General features: G+C 51.0%; 1 protein-coding gene across 1 annotated transcript; it reads right to left on the bottom strand.

Moving 5' to 3' along the window:
- Nucleotides 1-324: 324 nt before the first annotated feature.
- On the bottom strand, nucleotides 325-19297 carry USH1G (USH1 protein network component sans). Its single transcript, XM_032960991.2, has 2 exons — nucleotides 18429-19297; nucleotides 325-4910 (listed from the first exon to the last, which is right to left on the bottom strand). Exons 1-2 carry the CDS (start codon nucleotides 18590-18592, stop codon nucleotides 3662-3664), a joined length of 1413 nt encoding a protein of 470 aa, XP_032816882.1. The 5' UTR covers nucleotides 18593-19297; the 3' UTR covers nucleotides 325-3661.
- Nucleotides 19298-25381: the final 6084 nt, after the last annotated feature.

Raw genomic sequence — 25381 nt, 5'->3', positions numbered from 1 at the left:
GCCTGCCCCCACCCCCCTGCTATGGACGACCCTGAGTACAGTACAACATGAGGATATTGCACCGTTTCACTACGGGTTGCCACCACTGCGATACAGAATTGGGGACGTTTCGTGGGAAGGCGAACATCTCACTGTGCATGTACGTGGAACTTCTTCCGCGCCTTACGTAGCCAACCGTGCTAACCGACGAGAGGGGAGAAGTTCGTGAAACTCGGCGTCGTTCTTCACTGGGAGGCCACCGCGGGGCCACTGGCGGTCCCTGGTGGCCTTCAGTGCGGCCCCTGACGTGCAGGCCCCCGACAGGACACAAAGAGTGACAACACCCCCCCCCCCCCCCCCATCGTCATCATCGTCGTGCTGCTCTCAAACACCCAGTGGTTTCAAATGCGTGGCGCCCCCCCCCTCACACTGCTGCTGTCTTATCGGCGACAATCCCCCCCTCCCCACCCCCCTCTGAAGATGAGTGTCGAACACTGGTGCACATCAATTGGTATTGTTACACATTCCTAGGATGGCTGAGAAAAGAAGAAGACGACGTTCCTGGGCAAACCAGGACGGGTGGCAACCCTCGAGATGAGCGTTGCCCCGGGGGGCTATCGCGCAGCGCTCGCTACGCACAGCCCTTAGCACCGCCGCGCGCTATTTGGCAAAGTGTGTGTTTGGAACGCGAGGATGACACATTCCTGGTGTCCGCAGTTGGGGCCCTTCTGCAACGATGAAACGCTCCGTAATGGACGTAACGTTGAACGTCTTTCACACCACCAACCGTGCTAATCGGAGGTGCGGTGGGGAAGGACAGCAAACTAAACACGGTAAAGCAGATCCCAAGGAATGAGTTTTCAATGCAGAAAAATTCCCTTGCTCATGCACTTGAGTGCTTGTTTCTGGTGTGGATAAATGCCGTGGGGCTTTTAGGTTTAACGCCCACATCAATTAAAACTCAGTAAAAAAATATTTAAACTTGAAATTACGTCACCTACGGCCATGATGTTTAGTAACGCACATTGCCGCTCGAGTTGTCTGGCTTCCCTTAGTTGATTCCTGCGCAAATAATACTTCCTGCAGGTGACATTGGTTTACGACGAACCACGGTGAGAGGAAAAGTCATCTCATACAGACCCTAGCGAGATGTTAACGACCTCCCCTGGTATGGAGGAGGTCGTGGGTTCGATTCCGATCCTGATGCCTGTAAATTTGTAGTTTGCATGTCCCTCTACCCGTGGTCGCGTGGATTTTTCTCCACAGCCCTCCAGTGTTTCCCTCTCCACTTAGAATCAACGTGCGTTCATAGTATTTGGCTGCTACTATAAATTTCCACGTGAAAAGCCATTCCGTTGAGCTATCACTGTTTGGCCAGGTCGCTTCTGAACTAAGAGCTATATAGCTCAGTAAAATACAAATAAACAGTTTCGTTTAATTTCGTCCTCCCTCATTTCGACGTTCCTGCTTGACAGCAAATGCACGTTTGTCCTCTCACCTTCGCTGCATCTCGCAAGGGCATGGCAGAGCCTAAAATAAGCGGGCAAGCTCTGGTCGTAAATCCCGAAATTAACTTTTTACTTTGCATTAAAATACGGAGCCCGAACAGCGTGGCTGCCAGGGTTTGCTTTACGAGACGTTCCTCGTTGTAAATGTGAATAACTGCCCGCGGTTGGAAGCGTATTTTATCAGAAGGCCGAGCACAGACAATCAAGGAGCCCTTGAGAAAACGACAACATATTTTTTTACGTGCGCACCGTAATTGACAACGGCCTATGTTTGAGGTTGTTTTTTTCTCCCAAGTCTTCGAGGGTTGTTGTCCATCACGATCTTTAGGACCATCACAAAGCCAGCGTTTCCTCACACACGATAATTATCGTGCAAGTTGAAGCTTCGCAAAAGGTGTCCGCAGGACTCTCAGCACACTTTGCATGGCAAGAAGACGTCGCCTTTTCTCTCGCGTCACCCGCGCACAGCCTCGTGATGCGTCGTGTTGTTCAACCCTTTCCCGTCCCGATGACGTACGTGCACGTACGTGTACGTCATCCGTTTTTCTTCCGATTCCGCCCCGATGACGTGCGTGTATGTCATCGGGACGGCCGTGTACGTCATCAAAAAGAAAACGGGATGAAAAACTACACCGAAATAACTTTATGGGTACCGAGGATCCCCACAAGGCCACGCTGGGGGGAGGGCGTGTGGCACAGGTTGGCGCCAGCATCCATAGAGTGGCGGCGGTCGTGTCGCTACGGTTCTCTGCGGTGAGTAACGATGTCTTTAAAAACGACTGCGCTACTACGCCTCTCTAAATAAAATGTAACGCTGAGCCGCTTGCCTCCTGCCGCCTGCCATTTGCGCCCGAGGGACTTTGCGCTGCCCAACCCTTCTCAAGGCTGCGTGCGGAGCGCTTGCAACCGCGTCGACGTCATCTGGACATGCGGTGCATGCTGGGGATGCCTGTTATGTTTAGCTATTGAAGATTCCCGTTTTTGTTGTTTGCTGCCTACCACTGAATATCATCGTCGCGTTTTCTGACCCTGCATGCTTCAGTATATGGCTGCTGACCACCCGTCCAACTACTGGAGGATATCGGTGATAAAAGAGCTTCGTAGCTCATCGGATTCCTCCTGCTGCTGCTGCTGCTGCAGTCTAAATAAAGATTCTGATTGATCCTGACTCGCTTCTCCGTCTGGACCAGGGGGTCAGCAGCCTGCGGCTCCGCAGCCGCACGCGGCTCTTCAAGAGGGCTTCTCCGTAACGCCGTTAATGAAGGAGCGCCACCGTCTCGTGTTCATCCACATTGCATTGCGGCTCTTTAAATATTGAGTTGTTTTGTTCGCTTTACGAATTCGAGACGAATGTCTCCCCTTGTTATTCTGTGTCGCCGCCCCCTGCTCTGGACAGAGGGCCGGTATGCAGTCGACGCCCTGACGTGTTCCGTGGATGGGGAGGGCAGCTGGGGCGGCGACCAGCCGGTGCTTGGCTGAGGCCTGCACGTTCCAAGGCCCCCTGTCTCTGTCCCTCTGTCCTCCACCTTGCTGCATTGCACGCGTGCCTACTCACGCTCGCCCACGCATGGGATCGAGCCTCTTGCGAGATAAAAAAAAACCCGCGGTTGGCAGTTGGCCCCTCGCTATCTGCGAGGAGAGACACAGCAGGACGATGCAAATGCCACCACGTATGTTTTAACGCTTACTAAAAATAAACTTTTTCAGAAGCGACCTGGCCATTACAAATGATAAATCAACGAAGCGGCTTATCGTCACGTGTAAAATTAAATAAGCTGAATACCCTAAATGCACATTGATTCTACATGTGGAGAGAAAAATCTCAGGACACGCTAACTCCAAATATACAGCAGGCATAAGGGTCGGAATCGAACCGATGACCTCCTGCATATCAGGCGAGGTAGTTAACATCTCCTAGCCACCGTGACGCCCCTTGCGTGCTGTCAAGGCGAAGTGAGGTTGCTCCTGTCGACGCGTCATACCTGGGCGACGCCGTGTGAGCGTGTGAGCGTGTGTGTGGCCAAGCGGCTGCCCACGAGATTGCCAGTCCCGTGTGACCATTAACGCCACCGTGGCAGCCTCCCCGAAGAATCAAAATCGGTTACATCCGCAAAAAAAATCCGATGAGCTACGAAGCTCTTAGGACCGCTCGCAGTTGCCAACCAAGCCTCCGCTCACAGCGCGGTGTCTTCAACTTTGGCGGGCCCCAGCAGGGCGGCTTTCCTCCTCTCCACGCCCTCCAGGATCTTCTTGCGGGGACCGAGCGGCAGGTTGATGCTCTTGAGCTCCTCGTCCGAGCACAGGGTGAGCGCCTCCAGGTCGATGTGCTCCTGCCTGAACAGGGACGCGAACTCGCTCATGTGCAGCGAGGCGAGGAAGCTCTCGAGCGGCGTCGTTTCCGTGGTGTCCGGGTCGTCCAGCGCCACGTCCTCATCGTCCCACGGCGGCTCCTCCGTGCTCCTCTCGCGCAGGCTCCCGGCGCTGCCGATGCTCTCGTTGGCGCTCGCCGAGCGCGCCGGCTTCCCCTTGGGCTCGACGCCGCCGCCGGGGCCGCCGGAGCTCCGGCGGCGGAGCGACTCCCCGTCGCGTTCGGTGCCGATGTCGAAGAGGCCGCCCGTCACGTAGTTCCTGCGGAAGACCATGGTGCCCAGGCCGGGCCGGTTGAACAGCGAGTCGTGGCCCGAGTCGTTGCTCGCCTCCGAGTTGACGCCCGACTCCGTGCACACGTCCGACGCGCTGTCCGCGCGGAACATGTCCCGCACGTGCCGGCGCGGCGCGTCCTTGGGCTGCAGCGGCGCCGGGTAGGTGCCCTGCTTGACGATCATCACCTCGTTGCCCAGCTGCAGGCCCGAGAGCGAGCGCACGCTCTTGCGGCCGTCCGCGTAGATCTTGAACTGCCCGTCCAGCTGCTTCTTCTTCTCCACCTTCTTCTGCATCCTGGTCTTGCCCTTGGCCGTGGCGTTGGGCCCTGCGGTCGCGGGGAACGGCAGCGACGAGACGGTGCCCGCTTGGCTCGCCCTGCGGCTCGCCGAGCTGCCCGAGAAGCTGGAGAAGCTGGTGGCGTCCGTCGAGTCGGCGGGCGCCTCCTTGCGGTGCTTGCGCTCCATGCGCTCGTGGTGCTTGCGCTGCAGCTTGGCGCACTCCTTGATCCTCTTCTCGGCCTCCTTGAAGGCACGCTCCTTCAGCTTGGAGACCATCTTGGGGTTGAGGCTCGTCTGCTTCGCCGCGATCGAGTCGAGGTAGCGCACGCACTCCATGTGGCCCTTCATGGCGGCCATCTCCAGCGGGGTGTGGTAGTCGTTGTCCAGGCACCAGACGTTGGCCCCGAAGGAGATGAGGAAGGTGAGGCAGTCGAGGTGGCCGTTGGCCCCGGCCAGGTGCAGGGGAGTGTTCCCCCAAATGTCGCATTTGTCCGGGTCGCCCCTGCGCGGACAACGGAAGGGAGGGAATGTTGTACTAGGACGTAGCAGAAATATACGAGCGACGTGTTACAGGGAACGCGTAATATACACATACAGGCAGACTCTCTCCTTCCCCCGCCGCCGCCGAATGTGGGGGTTAAGTTCCTGGAAAATGCCGTTGTTGGGAAAAACCGCGTTGGACAAAAAATAGACCTCGTGGGAAAAATAGGATTGCGTTCCTGGGTCCGAAATGGGCACCCCCTCACTCTTTGTTGAACTAATTCTATACGAGGTATTGTTCTTATGGATGCTGAGTCGCTCTCCATCTCTTGTGTGTACACTCCTCATTTTTCAATTTCACCGCGACGAAAATCTCCAGTCCCCAGAATTCCCAGCCCAACGCTCGTCCCTGACACTGTCACGCCAACCTCGATGATTCGCCCTCTAGACTCTCAAGGTGCCCACGGCAATGCGTGTGAATGCACAGTGTGTGTTGGGTGTGTGACATGATCACACGGGGGGAAAAAAAAACATGCAGAAAACACACACACACTCACATACGTGGTATCAATATATCATAGATACCTCTTGCAATTAATCAAGTCTGTGTGGTTAAATGCAGAGTTGATTCCTTGCAAAAGTGTATCTATTTCCAGAAAGGCTAAAACCTATTCTTATTTTTTCATACTTTGATAATGGCAAAACATGTCCCGCAGATATAAGTCCTGAACCCGAGCTGTAAGGTTTCTGATACTTGCATTGTCTTTGTGCTGTTCGCCTTTTAGCGCTCTCTGGACTAACACCCGTGGTCTGGGACGAGGTCATAGAGAAGGCAGCTATCTCTGGTGTAGGACAATCAGTTCCAAAGACAATGCGTACACTATTATCCGAGCACGTTGTTTTGCCACTAGTACGTGTGGTTAATACAGACTCGATTCACCGCAAAAGGTTTTTCTATTTGGTCTTTGAACTTCTTAACACCTCTTGTTTTATTGTCAGAAAGGACAAAATATTATCTTATATTTTTCATACTTTGATGCCAGCCAAACAAAGAAAGGTCCCATAGATGTAGGGCAGTCTCGCCGTACGCCGGACACCATGTGTGTATGTTGAACTTCGTTTGCACCGTGCGTAGCCAACCGCATGTGCGTGGAACCACGTGTTGGCCTTCGGTCAAGATGCATTTCACAGCCGTGGTTAATAGAGAGGCCGCGGTGTGTAACAACTCCGCTGTTTGACAACTCCGCTGTGTGACAACTCCGCTGTGTGTGACAACTCCACTGTGTGACAACTCCGCTGTGTGACAACTCCGCTGTGTGACAACTCCGCTGTGTGTGACAACTCCGCTGTGTGACAACTCCGCTGTGTGTGACAACTCCGCTGTGTGACAACTCCACTGTGTGACAACTCCGCTGTGTGACAACTCCGCTGTGTGACAACTCCGCTGTGTGTGTGACAACTCCGCTGTTTGACAACTCCGCTGTTTGACAACTCCGCTGTGTGACAACTCCGCTGTGTGACAACTCCGCTGTTTGACAACTCCGCTGTGTGTGACAACTCCGCTGTGTGACAACTCTGCTGTGTGACAACTCCGCTGTTTGACAACTCCGCTGTGTGTGACAACTCCGCTCTGTGACAACTCCGCTGTGTGTGACAACTCCGCTGTGTGACAACTCCGCTGTGTGACAACTCCGCTGTGTGACAACTCCGCTGTATAACCACTCCGCTGTGTGACAACTCCGCTGTATAACCACTCCGCTGTTTGACAACCCCGCGTTGCTCGGTCCCCTCGTGTTCGACGCAGTTAGCCACGCGCACGGGAACGCAGGCCGCAGCATTCTCAACTCCAACTTTAGGACTCTTGCTGCCAGAGACTGCCACGCGCCAGAGCGACAACAACAATGACAACAACAACGGGGTTCACATCCCCCCACCTCGTGTGCTGTTGGCTTTTACGCAATGGTAAAAAGAAACATGACAACGAAAAATTATTTTAAAAATTGTTTTAAAAAATCACGAAAAAATATTACTAAATTGTGAATAAATTGGTAACAAATTGAAAAAGAATATTACAACAAATATGATAGTAAAAAATAAAATAAAAAAGGCCCAATTCGAGTGCCGTTCGTCTTAATGCGTCTCATGCTTCATTGCACGAATTGAATTTGCTGTCATTTACTGGTGAGAGTAATAAAGGTCAGGAGGCAATTTTGAGTGACCATAAAATATCTCCCAATTTGCCCCCCCCCTCCCCCCCCCGGAGCTTTAGTTTACAAGCGGACATTTGGTTTGTTAATTGCTTTAAGGTCAACGTAAAACAATAATATATTGAACTGTCACCGATTCCGAAATTGGCTGTTTTTACGACCATTCAATGGGTTCACGGTGGTCGGTCTCCACCAGAAGACCCTGGACGGTGACCCCACTCTGCCTAAGTGTGCCCTGGACTGTGAACTGGTTCAGGTCATCAGCAAACCACAGCAAACGCTTAGGGACCCAAGCAGCTTCACAGGGGCCCTGGATTCATGATTTCAAAAACAACCACACAGCACAGGGGTATGGGGCGGTGGGGGGATATATTGTCGCTTGCTGGTTCTATTTCTCGGCTTTGTTGTGCCTGAGTTTATCAATTTCCCAGTGGGTATTTACTACTTCGACTTGGAAGCCCGAAGGCCCGGGGGTTCGGTTGCCTACTCGACAGCGTCAGCTTGCGGAGTTTACGACCGGTAAAAGTTTGTTTTAGCAGGAGGACCACGGGAAGGTTGTCGTCTCCCTCCTGGTTGACTGCAAGCGTCTCACCAATTTCAACCTGGGTGGTAACTCAGCCCGAGCGGTGAAGTCCCGGGGTTCAACCTTGCACGGGGGAAAAAACTAGTGATAACCCTCGACCACTTGAGGGTCAGGCCACGGTGGCTAGATGTTAACCACCTCGCCTCGTATGCAGGAAGTCGTGGGTTCGGTCCCGACCCTGACGCCTGCTGTATATTTGGAGTTTGCGTCTCGCTCTCCCCGTGGTCGTGTGGATTTTTCCCAGTTTTCCCCTCCACATTTACAAACAACATCACCACGCGTTTAGAGTGTTTGGCTGCTGCTATAAATGTCCACAAGACAATGAGTCACTTCGTTGAGCTATCATTTGTGATAGCCAGGTCGCTTCTGATAAAATAACTATATAGCTCAGGGGACCTTACCTGGTAAAAAATAAAAAAATAAAATAGTTTAGTTTAAATTTTTTCAGCCACTTGCCCCACGAACGACCGCGAGGAGCAGCCCCAAATTGTGATTGTGGCCACCACGCAACTCAGACGATGGCCCCATTCTACCCAACTCCTGCCCCTGAGAGATTCATTCGTGGGGGCATAGCGACCCCACTCACTCTGCCTCCTCGCATGAAAGCCGTTGAATGGATCGCGAACCTTGACATCAATCTACAGCCGCTGCCCCAGCCGTACGAGGAGGAGGAGGAAGTAGAAGTCGACCACAAGGGGGAGGGGAGGGGGCACCAAACATCAGCTCCAAATCCAAATCCATTTAACAGAACAAACTGACGAACGCCCAACATAATTCAGTCGATCTTTCTCACCGCTATCTTCCCTGCATCTCTCTTCTCATTTCACCCCAGCGACGCCTCATTTTTGGCTACATGTATTAGTCTTATCTCACGACATCTGTATCTCTCGTTAACGTCTCTTCTGTCATCACCGCTAGGATTGTATACAGTGGAAAGGGGGGAGCGAGGGGTGTAGGGGCTTGGAGATTGAGGGCTCCCAGGGGGGCTCGCACCACAGCACTCGTCAAGGTCGCCCTCGTCACACACAAAGCGCTTGTCACAAACGGACCACAATACGTCGCTGATCTCGTCAAGGAGCGTAAACCATCATCACGTGACTACGCTCATCCTCGCAGCAGCTGCAGCAGCAGCAGCCGCTTTTGGCTCAGCCATCGAACAAAGGCGGTGGTCACCGCATCATCGCGCGCTTTCACTTGCAGCTTCTGCGGCCGTCTGGAACGCTCTTTCCTTCCGATATTAGGAAGCTACTGGTGCTATGCACGTTTACATAATCGACATTAACAAATCTAGAATTAACAAACTCATTTATTTAGAACTGATTTTTGTGTTAATTTTTTGTCCTTCCCCCGGCACCTCCGATTAGAACGGTTGGCCTATGTATGGTGCCAAAGAAGTTCAACGTACGTACACACATAGGATGTCACACTGTGCATTGAAAGGGAGGAGGGAGAGGAAGGGGCTCAGGGATTTAAGTCCCTGGGTTTCATCTTCCCCTAAGCTCGTGGTCAACCCCTAAAACCGCATCCACTGCACAAAACCGTGGCAGTAGATGCGTGTTACCTGATGATGCACAAATGGGAAATTAAAAACCCTCCAGGAGTAGCGTGCGACCGCGGTCATCCAGAACAGAGACCGTGCAACGTGTAACGACGCAACGCCCCGATCCGCAAATCCGAAGGAGACATCACAGCGATGATTCACGCCTCCGCTACTGCTCCTGACGCGGCTGTGTGGGCTTCACCACCTGCACGTGACATTGTAGCCGGCGCTCTGCGCCTACACCACCAGCAGCAGCAGCAGCAGCACGACAACAAGAAGAAGTAGAAGATGGGGTTTAGCGCTGCCAGTGAGGCCAGCACCACAGCACTCAGACTGGGCCCCACACGCCACTTCTGTAAAACTGCACTGTCCCCCACGCTCGCCCACTGGAAAGGCCAGGAGTTTGTTTTCGTGGGTTATCAATTACGAGCTCATTCATATTTAACGTGCGGGACCCGCCGGGTGCACGGGGGGGTGGGGGGGGGGAGAGGTGGCAAGCGTTCACCGTGGCCAACCGCACGCCAGACCAGGCCTCCCAGGAAGGAAACGTGATCGCCTCTTCAATGGTTCAATTTACACTTCAACGGAGGAGGCTCTTGGGACTTGCCAATTAAAACTAAGGTAAACTATAACTATAATTTAGTGTTTGTACCAGGCAAGGCCCTCCACTGAGATGAACGGCTCCTTTTCCAGAAGCCAACCCGGGCTGATCACAAATGATGGCTCGCCGATGATCGTGGCTTGATCGTCGCGTGGAGATTCGTGGGCGGCAGACGAATACTCCAAAGGCGTGGATGTTGTCTCTAAAATGGGATCTGGTAGGAGGGCAAACAACAACAACAAACCTGGTGGCCATTGGCACCACGCACTGCTGGGGGAGGTGGTTGGGGTGGTGTGATTGTGTGTGACGACGCCGGCGTGAATGTTTTATGCTGCATTTTTATTTTTCGGTGTCACCATCTCGCGCCCAGGACATCGTTGAGGGATTCGAGTGAGATGGCCGTGAGTCAAGTCGGGGGGTTGGCTGCGGTTCTAGGCTGCTGGATTTATGATGACCCTTTGCCACACACACGCGTACAAGTCTGAATAAACAGCAGCTAAAGACAAATACAAAAGACCCCCTCCCGTGTAGCCTTGACAGACTGTTGGGGGCAAGTGCCGTTAGCGAGTGGCACCTACGAAGGCCGTCACGGCACACGAGGGGGGTGGGTGGCCAGCACCACGCACGGCCGCCTTTGTCTCCCCAGTGGCGATGTTTAACACACCATGGCAGGTATTCATTTGAGGCTGAGTCGACCTAGGGGAGGCCCAGGACCGGTTCAAATAATCGTCGCCGGTGTTGGCCATGAGCGGGAATCAATCTCGGGTGGCCGGGTTCCTGGCGCAGCGTCGCGCTAACCGCTGCACCACCGCTCCCCGTAGGCCCCCCCTGCCCCCCCACGCCGTTTCTACACACACACACGTAGCCGATGAGGTTGTCTGCGGCGTTGTGTGCACGACAGAGTGCGTGAGGCATGGATTATTATTATTATTGTTGTGACTCAACACACAGCAGCAGCAGTCACTGCCCCCTACTGGGACGAGCAATTCCCCAGGTCACTGGGAAATTAACAAAAAAATATCTCAACAACGCAATTATCAACAACGCTGTGTGTCCTTTAAAGGAAAAGACCCCAAATCAGCGATGTTTCAGGCATTGGGCCCTCATCATAGCACACAGAAAGCCCAGATAGGCCCCTCTATGTATGCCCCTATTTTGTACTTTTGCTTTGAAGGCCACGGGGTTATTGACAAATAGTGCTTGGTATTTTTGTATTTATACTTGTGCATTTATGTACAGTATGTTGAACTTCTTTCGCACCAGACGTAGCCAACCGCGCTAATCGGAGGTGCGGGGGAAAGACAACAAACTAGACACAAAAACAGTTATAAAGAAACGAGCTTTAAATCTAGATTATGATATAAAAGTACATAACTCCCAGTGGCTTCCTAATACCGGAAGGAAGAGCGTTCTAGACGGCCGCGGTGACCACCGCCTTTGTTCGATGGCTGAGCCAAAAGTCGCAATCCCGAACACGCGTGTGCAACACTTTGCCACCGTTTGTTAAATGTTTTCGCTTGACAGCGTCCGCGTGTCTGATTCACGAGTAACAGCGGCCCCCGTGCAAGTCCGCACTGATTGAAAACTCTCTTCCCCCCAGCCACGCTGGGGCCTCCCAAAATGCGCCTCACCGTGCTTCTCGTCGTTGAGAGGGAGTGCTCTCGCCAAGGGAGCTAATTCACGCAGCAGCATTTGCTCAGCGAGCCCGGCTCTGCTGATGAGACCCCGGAGGTCGAAATTGGCCCGCTTAAACAAATGCTGCTTGATGAAACTGGTCTGGCAAGTCAATAGGCCGATGGCCTAAAACAACATTTATATATAATATATACAAAGACAAAAATCGCCTGTATAGCCTGAACAGACTGTTGGAGCAAGTGGTCTTAGCGAGAAAACGAGAGGTTGGGTGGCCAGCACCATGCCCGGCCGCCTTTGTCTCCCCAGTGGAGATGTTTACACATCGCACCAGGTACTCATTTGAGGCTGAGTCGACCTAGGGGAGGCCTAGGATCGGTTCCGAATCGTCACCAGTGCTGGCCCTGAGCAGGAATTGAGTTCGGGTCTTCGCCGGGTTCATAACGCAAAGCGTTAACCACTGCGCCACCGCTCCCCAGATAATAATATAATAATGTATATATATAAAACACAAAGACACCCTGTAGAGCCTTGACAGACTGTTGGGGCAAAGTGTGGAGACGCACAAAACGAATCTGCCTCGAAGAGAGATACGGCAGCAACCACTGGGGGATCACCTGCGTTCAAATGCGGGGCGCCACGGTAGCTAGGAGATGTTAACTACTTCGCCTAGTGTACAGGAGGTCGAAGGTTCGATCCCAACCCTGGCACCTGCTGTATTATTGGAGTCTGTGTGTCTCTCTCCCTGCGGTCGCGTGCATATTTATTCGGGTGCTCCAGTTTTTCCCTCCACATTTAGAATCAATATACGCTACAAATGTCCACGCGATAAGCCGCTTTGTTGAGCTATCATTTGTGATAGCCAGGCCGCTTTGTTGAGCTATCATTTGTGATAGCCAGGTCGCTTCTGAGCTATCATTTGTGATAGCCAGGTCGCTTCTGAGTTATCATTTGTGATAGCCAGGTCGCTTCTGAGCTATCATTTGTGATAGCCAAGTCGCTTCTGAGCTATCATTTGTGATAGCCAAGTCGCTTGTGAGCTATCATTTGTGATAGCTAGGTCGCTTCTGAGCTATCATTTGTGTTAGCCAGATCGCTTCTGAGCTATCATTTGTGATAGCCAGGTCGCTTCTGAGCTATCATTTGTGATAGCCAAGTCGCTTCTGAGCTATCATTTGTGATAGCCAAGTCGCTTGTGAGCTATCATTTGTGATAGCTAGGTCGCTTCTGAGCTATCATTTGTGTTAGCCAGGTCGCTTATGAGCTATCATTTGTGATAGCCAGGTCGCTTCTGAGCTATCATTTGTGATAGCCAAGTCGCTTCCAAGCTATCATTTGTGATAGCCAGGTCGCTTCTGAGCTATCATTTGTGATAGCCAGGTCGCTTCTGAGCTATCATTTGTGATAGCCAGGTCGCTTCTGAAAAAGAGTGATACAGCTCAGTGGGGCCTTACCTGGTTAAAAAAAAAAACAGATTTAGTAGTTTAGTTTAATCCATAATCAAGGTTTTTTGGGTAAAATCACGTACAAATGTGTCGTTAAATCTGCCACCACCCGACACAGCCAATTAGTAAAGTTTGTCACGTACACAAAACATGGAGAAATCCTCCTCCTGTTTCGTTCTTAAGTTTAGTTTCACGTGGCCCTGGTTCGTCGTCCCGACGCCACCGCTGCCGCCACCACCGCCACTGCCACCACCACCAGCACCACCGTCACCACCACCAGCACCACCGTCACCACCACCAGCACCACCGTCACCACCACCAGCACCACCACCGCTAGCACCACCGTCACCACCAGCACCACCACCACCAGCACCACCGTCACCACCACCAGCACCACCGTCACCACCACCAGCACCACCACCACCAGCACCACCACCACCGTCACCACCACCAGCACCACCACTGTCACCACCACCAGCACCACCACCGCCACAACCGCCACCACCACCGCCACCACCAGCACCACCACCGCTACCAGCACCACCACCGCCACCACCGCCACCACCAGCATCCTTAAACGACCACCGCGGTGGAGGGCCCGGCGCGGTGCCTCTATCGACGCGGATCGACGAGGACGAAGTCTCCGTGAAACCAGCTGAGGGTGCTTGACGATGCGGATGCACTCGGCGCTGCACCCGGGCGGAGAGGAGGGGGAGGAGGAGGGGTGGTGCTGTTTGTGGCTAACCATGCGGATCTGCTTGAAGTGAGTGTTCGCCTTCCCACCCCACTCCACCCGGGGTCCCCAGCAGGCCTCCAATGACCCGACTCGCACGCACAACTCTGGCCGTAGCCTGATGATGCTGGTCGTTGTTGCAATTACCGGCGAAACGTCACGGTAATCGGATTATAAATGTTTTGCGCTTACTCTCCAACGCACCGGTGTGCTGAATTAGTAACGTAATCGGCATATTTTGTTTACGTGACAAACCTTACTATTTGGATAAGCCCATCATCACGTCGGGGGTCGATAAAGCAGACAACTACTTTCCGGTGGCGAGATGTTAACTACCGCGCCTGGCATGCAGGGGTTCGTGAGTTCGATCCCGACCCTGATGATGCCTGCTGCTGTATATTTGGAGTTTGCATGTCCCCTCTCTTCCTGCAGTTGCGTGGATTTTTTTTCCCAGGTCCACCCGTTTCTTCCTCCACATTTAGAATCAACATCATGCGTTTACATACTTTGGCTGCTATGAACTTTGACATGATAAGCAACTTAATTGAACTATCATTTGTGATAGCCAGGTCGCTTCTGAAAAATAGCTATATATGTAAGTGGGTCTTACCTGGGAAATAAAGTAAAATAGTTGTTATTTGTATTTGTCCTGGGAATGTGGAGAATCCACTGCTGGTTAAGAACAAAGTCAAGTTAATTTTTATTTGCTTAAACACGTGACGCCTCTGGCACAAATCTGGCACTTAAAGCGCCACCAAATTCCGGTTATAGGAGACTTAAAATTATCAAGCCTAGACTGAAAAAAACCACACTTATTCTTACGGAATATCAATGGCCAGCTTGACAACGTATGCCCCATCAATCACAGTGCCTTGTAATGTGACAGCTGGCTATAAACACGGTCCTTCGAAGCAAGCCACGCTGTGCTTATATCCAAAGCAGTGTGCTTATATTAGAAGTTTTGTTTTCCCTCCTTTCCTGCTCCCCACCCGTGTAATGTAGTCACGTGTTGCTTCATGAGTACTCTGCTTATGCAAGGTCTGCTTATATTCAGATTGTGCTGGATAATCTTACAACGGAAACAATCTAAAACAAAAGCGCTCTCTTACCGACCTCTGGATGTATCATGTTTCATCTATTTATGTGTGTATCATTCCCGTCCCCAAGATCTTGACGAGATGCAGCACTGACACCTGATGTCAATCCATATATCATCATCATCAGCAGCAGCATCATCCGCAGCCATGGTCAATCCACTGCTGGATGAAGACTTCATCGATAGCGTGGCCATCTATCGCGATCTGACGGTGCCAAAATCCATCTCGCTCCTGCACAAGACTTCATCTCATTGCTCCATCTCCTGCTGGCGGTCCGTCGGGGCACTTTCTCTGCTTCACGTAGTACTCTTCACTCTTACGATACAGGATACACGTGCGTTGCATTCTACCAGGATTTTTATTATTAGGTGATGCCGCTGCCGCATTGGTAGTGTCAATAAAGCTGTGGCCTTAAGAAGTATAATATATATTATATTCTTGGTTCTTTCGGTAAAGTCACGTTGAAGGGAAACAATAAAATAATAATATATATAAAACAATAAAATTCTCACGACGTTTCAACTGCAACACAAGCAGTCATCATCAGGTGTGAAAACCAACGGCAAGTATAATATACGTTATGGCGTTTCGACCAATGTCCCTTCTTCATTGCATATCGAAAATTTACATATCCCACGGCTGATTATAACATCATCTGTCACTTTGAGTGTGCGAATGTTTCAGGAGAGTTTTCAACAGCAACTTATGACCACGATCATTGCAATGCACAACATCCTTGCAATTGTACATGGAAACAATTATATTAAAAGGAAAAATATGTTTTTATTTTTTTATTTTACCAGGTAAAGCTATGCAGCTCTTTCTCAGAAGTGACCTGGCTTTCACAAATGAGGGCTCAACGAAGTGGGCTTATCAGCACGTGGACATTTATAGCAGCCAAATACTCTAAACGCGTGGTGATGTCGATTATAAATGTGGAAGGAAAAAATCGGAGGACCTGGAGAAAAATCCACGCGACCACTGGGAGAGAGAGACGCGCAAACTCCAAATATACAACAGGCATCGTCAGGGCCAGGATTGAACCCACGGCCTCCTGCCCACCAGGCGAGGTAGTTACTATTTCGCATTACTTAAAACATTACTTAAAACGTCTCTTTCTCACCAGGACTAAAGCAGGAGGTTATTTTTCCCCAATTACATTCCTTAAATAATTATCAAATAGTGCAAGTCAAGATCTATAAGTATCTTGGGGTCCTCCTGGATTCAAAACTGATTTTTTTAATATCACATTAATTATACTGGTAAAAAGACAAAAAAAATTGGTTTTCTGTATCGATACAAGCACTGCTTCCCCCCAGTGTTCCGTTTGGAATTGATAAAAGCTACCATACTGCCTCTACTTGACTACTGTGACATCGTGTATAAATCAGCCCCAAGTACTGTGCTGAAGAAGCTTGACTCAATTTATCACTCGGCCTTAAGATTTACATTGAACTGCCCATATAGGACTCACCACTGTGATCTCTACATTGGGTCAAACTTAACATCTCTTAATGTTCGACGGCTTGTGCACCAGATCTTATTTATTCACGATGTACTTACAAAAAAAACCGCAGACTACCTGCTGGATCTCCTCTCTGTTTCAAAGAACAAATTTGACCTCAGGCCTTCGCTCATTTACCAGCTTCACATTCCCTACAAAAACTGGAGGAAGAGCCTTTGCTATTGATGCCTCCAGGGTCTGGAATGCTATTGCCAATAAACTGCAACTTGAATCGCTACCAATGAGATCTTCTCTCAAAACTGCACTAGAGGAGTTGTACAACCCTAGCTGCCACTGCTATTCATTGGCGTAAAATAAAATAAAATGTTTCGCTCCGGATGACGCTGCAAAGTATTATCTGTATTTTGATTTAGCGTGCTGATCTTAAAGGTGCATTGAAAAATTTGATAATCCGACTGATGCTTATGTTCTTGTGGAGTAACTCATGCAGCTAGCTATGGCTCTAGGATTTGGTGTTACATGTTATTTATGTAGTTTATTGTAAAAATTCGGTCACAGTCCCTATGATCACTGTTACGTTGCAATTATGGCTTTATTTTTTGGTGATTTCGAAAACGTTTTTTGGTTTGGACATGTTTGTTTTGTTGTAGTACGGAGTTAGACTGATGGCCTTAATCTAAGTTTTCTTGTGGTTGTTGTTTGACTTGCATCCCACTGGGATTTTTTGCACACAGCGTTGGTGTACGGTGCTTTTTTCAGGAATATTTTGCTGGGTTTTTTTCATGAATTTTCTGTTTGCAGAATCACATAGTCACTTTAAGATGTTTTCTTGTTCGTGTTTTTGTTTGTTGTGGTTGCACCCGATTCAAGAACCGAATGGCTCACAGGGCAATACCAAAATAAACTGAAACTTAACAGCAACGAATGGGGTGGGAGAGTGGTGGTGCAGTGGTTAGTGTGCACTGCGCTACGAACCCAGCCAATTGAGTTCCATTGCCAAAACCACGACTCATATCGGTGGCGAGTAATATCTTGAGCCCGTATCTGAACCGTCGCTGGGCTCATGAAGTGTGGTCAGATAACCTCCATGCCTCCCAAGGCATGGAGCGGCCTTCATCCAGCAGTGGATTGATAAAGGGATATAAATGATGAGCATGGATGCACGTTTCATCACTGCAATTTGCCATGCCTTACCTGGTAAAATACAAACTAATTTAATTACTGGCGAAACGTCGTAAATGTCGCGGGTTTACTCTCCAACACGCCGGTGGTGCTGGACTAGTAACGAATTGGCCACGTTCTGTTTACTAAAAAACATTACTAATTGGCTGTGTCGGGTGGTGGCGGGTTTAGCGACACATTTATATTTACGCGATCTAACCCACAAAAATATATGACGGAAAACTGGTTTATAGTTCAGTTTAAGTTGGTTGAGAGTAGTGCGCGCGATATTCGCGTTGCGGTTGACAGAGCAGAAAATGTACGACGATTATTACGATTCTTCATTTCACCAAGTAAAGCCCCACTGAGCTCTATTTCAGAAGCGAGCTGGCCACAAACGAGAACACTCCACGATAGCGGCCTATCGTCACCACGTGGAAACTCACAGCAAGCAGCCAAATCATCTCAAGGCGTGATGTTCATTCTAAACGTGGAGGGTGGGTGGGGGGGTCCGGTGGACCATTCAAACTCCAATCAGCAGGATCGGGCTTGAAAGCCACGACCTCCTGCAAACCAGGCGAGGGAGCTAACATCCTGCCACCCGGCGACGCGGCTGTAAATTCCACACGGGCACCGTAACCGGAACACAACTCGCACGCTGCACCCCGCTGGTCCGCACGCGGCCCCGGGGTTCGCGTCGTGGTTTTCCGCACCCCACGAATCGGGATTCGCATTTCAAGCGCCGAGCCTCGGGCGCGCTCTCTCGTTACCGTCGCACAGAAATTGTGGAAAGTCGCTCTCGCTCGCGGCAAACCGCGTCGCTGCCACCGTTGATGTATTTACCCATCTTTCTATCTAGGAGGCATTGTTATTGTCGAGATGCTGCAGTTTAGACAACTTTGTCCGAACGCGAAATTCTACAAACGTCACGCGCGTACATCGCAAACCAGTCGCTATCATTTCTCGCGAACGGAATTGTTTTTTTTCTTGAGCCCAGGTTCCGGAAAAAAAACACCGCACGATATTAAAAAAAACCACACCACAAACACAGAACAAGTTGCGGGCTTTGCACTCACGCTCTGCTGACGATGAGCCTCAGGGCGTCCAAGTTCCCGTGATACGCAGCCCACAGAGTGGGCGTCATGCCGTCCTCGTCCGGCGCATTTAAATCCTTTTTCGTCGCTTCTCTCAGGAGGTCGAGGTAGCCATCCCTGGCGGCTTTGTGATACGTGTCGTTCATTCTTTACTCGTGCCAAATGTTGTTTGTTGTTGTTGTTGTCTTCCTTGTTGCGTCCGTTGCGTAAACAAGCCGTCGCGGGAGGCGTCTGTCGCGTCTTTCAGAGGCGACTCCTCGGTGGGGCATTGGTGCTGGAGGGGTTCATGACTCACAAAACCGCTCTCCGTCTCTCTCTCCCTGGGGCTCTCTCCGTCTCTCCGTGGGGCTCTCTCTGGGGCTCTCTCCGTCTCTCTCTCTCTCTCCGTCTCTCTCTCTCCGTCTCTCTCTGGGGCTCTCTCCGTCTCTCTCTCTGGGGCTCTCTCCGTCTCTCTCTCTGGGGCTCTCTCCGTCTCTCCCTGGGGCTCTCTCTGGGGCTCTCTCCGTCTCTCCCTGGGGCTCTCTCCGTCTCTCCCTGGGGCTCTCTCCGTCTCTCTCTGATGCTCTTGCCCACCGCCAGGGGACGGCTTGTGTATGTGTGTCTGTGTGTGTGTGAAACAAATAAAAAAATAATGCCATCTCGTTGTCACGTGGCGATTCGTCCCGACGTCCCACGGCGGCTATCCCGTGTCGTCTTCGTCGTCTTTATTCCCTGCCTGGGTGTGTGGGGGGGGAGATCGAGGATTAGGAGAAACGGGCATTTAGTGAAACAGCAAGAGCACCCAACCACACCACACCTCGTGTTCGTAGTTGAGTTTGTGTTGTTCTGTCTTTGTTGTTGTATTGAACTTGGGGCGACTTAGAGAAGAGATGGCACGGTTCTGGGAATGTCCGCAGCATCCATAGCGATGGCGTTGGCTTTGGGGAAGACTTCATCCAGCAGTGGATTGACCATGGCTGATGGTGAAGATGATGATGATGGCAGTGCGAGTGTTTCAAAATAAATTCATTAATGGGAAAAGCTATTTTTTTTATTAACAATGGTTATATTAACTATGCTTTATAGGGGTAGCGATATCGGTAGGGGTAGTGATAGGGGTAGCGATAGCGTAGGGGTAGTGATAGGGGTAGCGATAGCGTAGTGGTAGTGATAGGGGTAGTGATAGGGGGTAGTGACAGGGGTAGTGATAGGGGGTAGTGATAGCGGTTGTGATAGTGATAGGGGTAGCGATAGTGGTTGTGATAGGGATAGTGATAGGGGTAGTGATAGGGGTAGTGGTAGTGATAGGGGTAGCGATAACGGTTGTGATAGGGGTAGTGATAGGGGTAGTGATAGGGGTAGCGATAGGGGTAGTGATAGGGGTAGCGATAGGGGTAGTGATAGCGGTTGTGATAGGGATAGTGATAGGGGTAGCGATAGGGGTAGCGATAAGGGTAGTGATAGCGGTTGTGATAGGGATAGTGATAGGGATATTGATAGGGTTAGTGATAGGGATAGTGATAGGGGTAGTGATAGGGGTAGTGATAGGGATAGTGATAGGGGTAGCGATAGGGGTAGCGATAGGGGTAGTGATAGGGGTAGCGATAGGGGTAGTGATAGGGGTAGTGATAGGGGTAGTGATAGCGGTTGTGATAGGGGTAGCGGTAGGGGTAGTGATAGCGGTTGTGATAGGGATAGTGATAGGGGTAGTGTAGGGGTAGCGATAGCGGTTGTGATAGGGATAGTGATAGGGGTAGCGATAGGGGTAGTGATAGCGGTTGTGATAGGGATAGTGATAGGGGTAGTGATAGGGATAGTGGTAGGGGTAGTGATAGGGATAGTGATAGGGGTAGCGATAGGGGTAGTGATAGGGGTAGCGATAGGGGTAGTGATAGCGGTTGTGATAGGGATAGTGATAGGGGTAGTGATAGGGATAGTGATAGGGGTAGTGATAGGGGTAGTGATAGGGATAGTGATAGGGGTAGCGATAGGGATAGCGATAGGGGTAGTGATAGGGGTAGCGATAAGGGTAGTGATAGGGGTAGTGATAGGGGTAGTGATAGCGGTTGTGATAGGGGTAGTGATAGGGGTAGCGGTAGGGGTAGTGATAGCGGTTGTGATAGGGATAGTGATAGGGGTAGTGTAGGGGTAGGGGTAGCGATAGCGGTTGTGATAGGGATAGTGATAGGGGTAGCGATAGGGGTAGTGATAGCGGTTGTGATAGGGATAGTGATAGGGGTAGTGATAGGGTTAGTGATAGGGATAGTGATAGGGGTAGTGATAGGGGTAGTGATAGGGATAGTGATAGGGGTAGCGATAGGGGTAGCGATAGGGGTAGTGATAGGGGTAGCGATAGGGGTAGTGATAGGGGTAGTGATAGGGGTAGTGATAGCGGTTGTGATAGGGGTAGTGATAGGGGTAGCGGTAGGGGTAGTGATAGCGGTTGTGATAGGGATAGTGATAGGGGTAGTGTAGGGGTAGCGATAGCGGTTGTGATAGGGATAGTGATAGGGGTAGCGATAGGGGTAGTGATAGCGGTTGTGATAGGGATAGTGATAGGGGTAGTGATAGGGATAGTGATAGTGGTAGGGGTAGTGATAGTGATAGGGGTAGCGATAGGGGTAGTGATAGGGGTAGCGATAGGGGTAGTGATAGCGGTTGTGATAGGGATAGTGATAGGGGTAGTGATAGTGATAGGGGTAGTGATAGGGGTAGTGATAGGGATAGTGATAGGGGTAGCGATAGGGGTAGCGATAGGGGTAGTGATAGGGGTAGCGATAGGGGTAGTGATAGGGGTAGTGATAGGGGTAGTGATAGCGGTTGTGATAGGGGTAGTGATAGGGGTAGCGGTAGGGGTAGTGATAGCGGTTGTGATAGGGATAGTGATAGGGGTAGTGTAGGGGTAGCGATAGCGGTTGTGATAGGGATAGGGGTAGCGATAGGGGTAGTGATAGCGGTTGTGATAGGGATAGTGATAGGGGTAGTGATAGGGATAGTGATAGTGGTAGGGGTAGTGATAGGGATAGTGATAGGGGTAGCGATAGGGGTAGTGATAGGGGTAGCGATAGGGGTAGTGATAGCGGTTGTGATAGGGATAGTGATAGGGGTAGTGATAGGGATAGTGATAGGGGTAGTGATAGGGGTAGTGATAGGGATAGTGATAGGGGTAGCGATAGGGATAGCGATAGGGGTAGTGATAGGGGTAGCGATAGGGGTAGTGATAGGGGTAGTGATAGGGGTAGTGATAGCGGTTGTGATAGGGGTAGTGATAGGGGTAGCGGTAGGGGTAGTGATAGCGGTTGTGATAGGGATAGTGATAGGGGTAGTGTAGGGGTAGCGATAGCGGTTGTGATAGGGATAGTGATAGGGGTAGCGATAGGGGTAGTGATAGCGGTTGTGATAGGGATAGTGATAGGGGTAGTGATAGGGTTAGTGATAGGGATAGTGATAGGGGTAGTGATAGGGGTAGTGATAGGGATAGTGATAGGGGTAGCGATAGGGGTAGCGATAGGGGTAGTGATAGGGGTAGCGATAGGGGTAGTGATAGGGGTAGTGATAGGGGTAGTGATAGCGGTTGTGATAGGGGTAGTGATAGGGGTAGCGGTAGGGGTAGTGATAGCGGTTGTGATAGGGATAGTGATAGGGGTAGTGTAGGGGTAGCGATAGCGGTTGTGATAGGGATAGTGATAGGGGTAGCGAAAGGGGTAGTGATAGCGGTTGTGATAGGGATAGTGATAGGGGTAGTGATAGGGATAGTGATAGTGGTAGGGGTAGTGATAGTGATAGGGGTAGTGATAGGGGTAGCGATAGGGGTAGTGATAGCGGTTGTGATAGGGATAGTGATAGGGGTAGTGATAGTGATAGGGGTAGTGATAGGGGTAGTGATAGTGATAGGGGTAGCGATAGGGGTAGCGATAGGGGTAGTGATAGGGGTAGCGATAGGGGTAGTGATAGGGGTAGTGATAGGGGTAGTGATAGCGGTTGTGATAGGGGTAGTGATAGGGGTAGCGGTAGGGGTAGTGATAGCGGTTGTGATAGGGATAGTGATAGGGGTAGTGATAAGGGGTAGCGATAGCGGTTGTGATAGGGATAGTGATAGGGGTAGCGATAGGGTAAGTGATAGCGGTTGTGATAGGGATAGTGATAGGGGTAGTGATAGGGGTAGTGATAGGGGTAGTGATAGGGATAGTGATAGGGGTAGCGATAGGGGTAGTGATAGGGGTAGTGATAGGGGTAGCGATAGGGGTAGTGATAGGGGTAGTGATAGCGGTTGTGATAGGGGTAGTGATAGTGATAGGGGTAGCGATAGAGGTTTTGATAGGGGTAGTAATAGGGGTAGTGATAGGGGTAGCGATAGCGGTTGTGATAGGGGTAGTGATAGGGGTAGCGATAGGGGTAGTGATAGCGGTTGTGATAGGGGTAGCGGTAGGGGTCGCGATAGGGGTAGTGGTAGTGATAGGGGTAGTGATAGGGGTAGCGGTTGTGGTAGGGGTAGTGATAGGGGTAGTGATAGGGGGTAGTGGTAGTGATAGGGGTAGCGATAACGGTTGTGATAGGGGTAGTGATAGGGGTAGTGATAGGGGTAGCGATAGGGGTAGTGATAGTGGTAGCGATAGGGGTAGCGATAGGGGTAGTGATAAGGGTAGTGATAGCGGTTGTGATAGGGATAGTGATAGGGATAGTGATAGGGTTAGTGATAGGGATAGTGATAGGGGTAGTGATAAGGGTAGTGATAGGGGTAGTGATAGGGGTAGCGATAGGGGTAGCGATAGGGGTAGTGATAGGGGTAGCGATAGGGGTAGTGATAGGGGTAGTGATAGGGGTAGTGATAACGGTTGTGATAGGGGTAGTGATAGGGGTAGTGTAGGGGTAGGGGTAGCGATAGCAGTTGTGATAGGGATAGTGATAGGGGTAGCGATAGGGGTAGTGATAGCGGTTGTGATAGGGATAGTGATAGGGGTAGTGATAGGGATAGTGATAGGGGTAGTGATAGAGGTAGTGATAGGGATAGTGATAGGGGTAGCGATAGGGGTAGCGATAGGGGTAGTGATAGGGGTAGCGATAGGGGTAGTGATAGGGGTAGTGATAGCGGTTGTGATAGGGGTAGTGATAGTGATAGGGGTAGTGTAGGGGTAGCGATAGCGGTTGTGATAGGGATAGTGATAGGGATAGTGATAGGGGTAGTGATAGGGATAGTGATAGCGGTTGTGATAGGGATAGTGATAGGGATAGTGATAGGGGTAGTGATAGGGGTAGTGATAGCGGTTGTGATAGGGGGTAGTGATAGGGGTAGTGATAGGGGTAGCGATAGAGGTTTTGATAGGGGTAGTGATAGGGGTAGTGATAGGGGTAGCGATAGCGGTTGTGATAGGGGTAGTGATAGGGGTAGCGATAGGGGTAGTGATAGCGGTTGTGATAGGGGTAGCGGTAGGGGTCGCGATAGGGGTAGTGGTAGTGATAGGGGTAGTGATAGGGGTAGCGGTTGTGGTAGGGGTAGTGATAGGGGTAGTGATGGGGGGGTAGTGGTAGTGATAGGGGTAGCGATAACGGTTGTGATAGGGGTAGTGAAAGCGGTAGTGATAAGGGTAGCGATAGGGGTAGTGATAGTGGTAGCGATAGGGGTAGCGATAGGGGTAGTGATAGGGGTAGTGATAGCGGTTGTGATAGGGATAGTGATAGGGATAGTGATAGGGTTAGTGATAGGGATAGTGATAGGGGTAGTGATAGGGGTAGCGATAGGGGTAGCGATAGGGGTAGCGATAGGGGTAGCGATAGGGGTAGTGATAGGGGTAGTGATAGCGGTTGTGATAGGGGTAGTGATAGGGGTAGTGATAGGGGTAGTGTAGGGGTAGGGGTAGCGATAGCAGTTGTGATAGGGATAGTGATAGGGGTAGCGATAGGGGTAGTGATAGCGGTTGTGATAGGGATAGTGATAGGGGTAGTGATAGGGATAGTGATAGGGGTAGTGATAGGGGTAGTGATAGGGATAGTGATAGGGGTAGCGATAGGGGTAGCGATAGGGGTAGTGGTAGGGGTAGCGATAGGGGTAGTGATAGGGGTAGTGATAGCGGTTGTGATAGGGGTAGTGATAGTGATAGGGGTAGTGTAGGCGTAGGGGTAGCGATAGCGGTTGTGATAGGGATAGTGATAGGGATAGTGATAGGGGTAGTGATAGGGGTAGTGATAGCGGTTGTGATAGGGATAGTGATAGGGATAGTGATAGGGGTAGTGATAGGGGTAGTGATAGCGGTTGTGATAGGGGGTAGTGATAGGGGTAGCGGTAGGGGTAGTGATAGCGGTTGTGATAGGGGTAGTGATAGGGGTAGTGATAGGGGTAGCGATAGCGGTTGTGATAGGGGTAGTTATAGGGGTAGTGATAGGGGTAGCGATAGCGGTTGTGATAGGGGTAGTGATAGGGGTAGCGATAGGGGTAGTGATAGCGGTTGTGATAGGGGTAGTGGTAGGGGTCGAAATAGGGGTAGTGTTAGTTATAGGGGTAGTGATAGGGGTAGTGGTAGGGGTAGTGATGGGTAGTGATAGGGGTAGTGATAGGGGGTAGTGATAGGGGGTAGTGATGGGTAGTGATAGGGGTAGAGGTTGGGGTGATGGAGGCTGGGGTAAGCCCGGCCCTATCTGGTTGGCGGGGGCTAGGCAGTAGCAGCAGCAGCGTGGTGCTGCTGCAGGGTGGTGCTGCTGCTGGGCTAAGAGAGACGCCTAGACGGGGCTAGGCAGTAGTAGCAGCAGGGTGGTGCTGCAGCTGGGCTAGGAGAGACGTCTAGACGGGGCTAGGCAGTAGTAGCAGCAGGGTGGTGCTGCTGCTGGGCTAGGAGAGACGTCTAGACGGGGCTAGGCAGTAGTAGCAGCAGCGTGGTGCTGCAGCTGGGCTAGGAGAGACGTCTAGACGGGGCTAGGCAGTAGTAGCAGCAGGGTGGTGCTGCTGCTGGGCTAGGAGAGAC

This window comes from Petromyzon marinus, chromosome 26 (assembly GCF_048934315.1).
Source record: "Petromyzon marinus isolate PM22_M1 ecotype Great Lakes invasive population chromosome 26, UKy_Petmar_22M1.pri1.0, whole genome shotgun sequence".
NCBI lineage: Eukaryota > Metazoa > Chordata > Hyperoartia > Petromyzontiformes > Petromyzontidae > Petromyzon > Petromyzon marinus.
The sequence above is the reverse complement of the archived record's forward strand: the minus strand, read 5'-3'. Positions and strand labels throughout refer to the sequence as shown.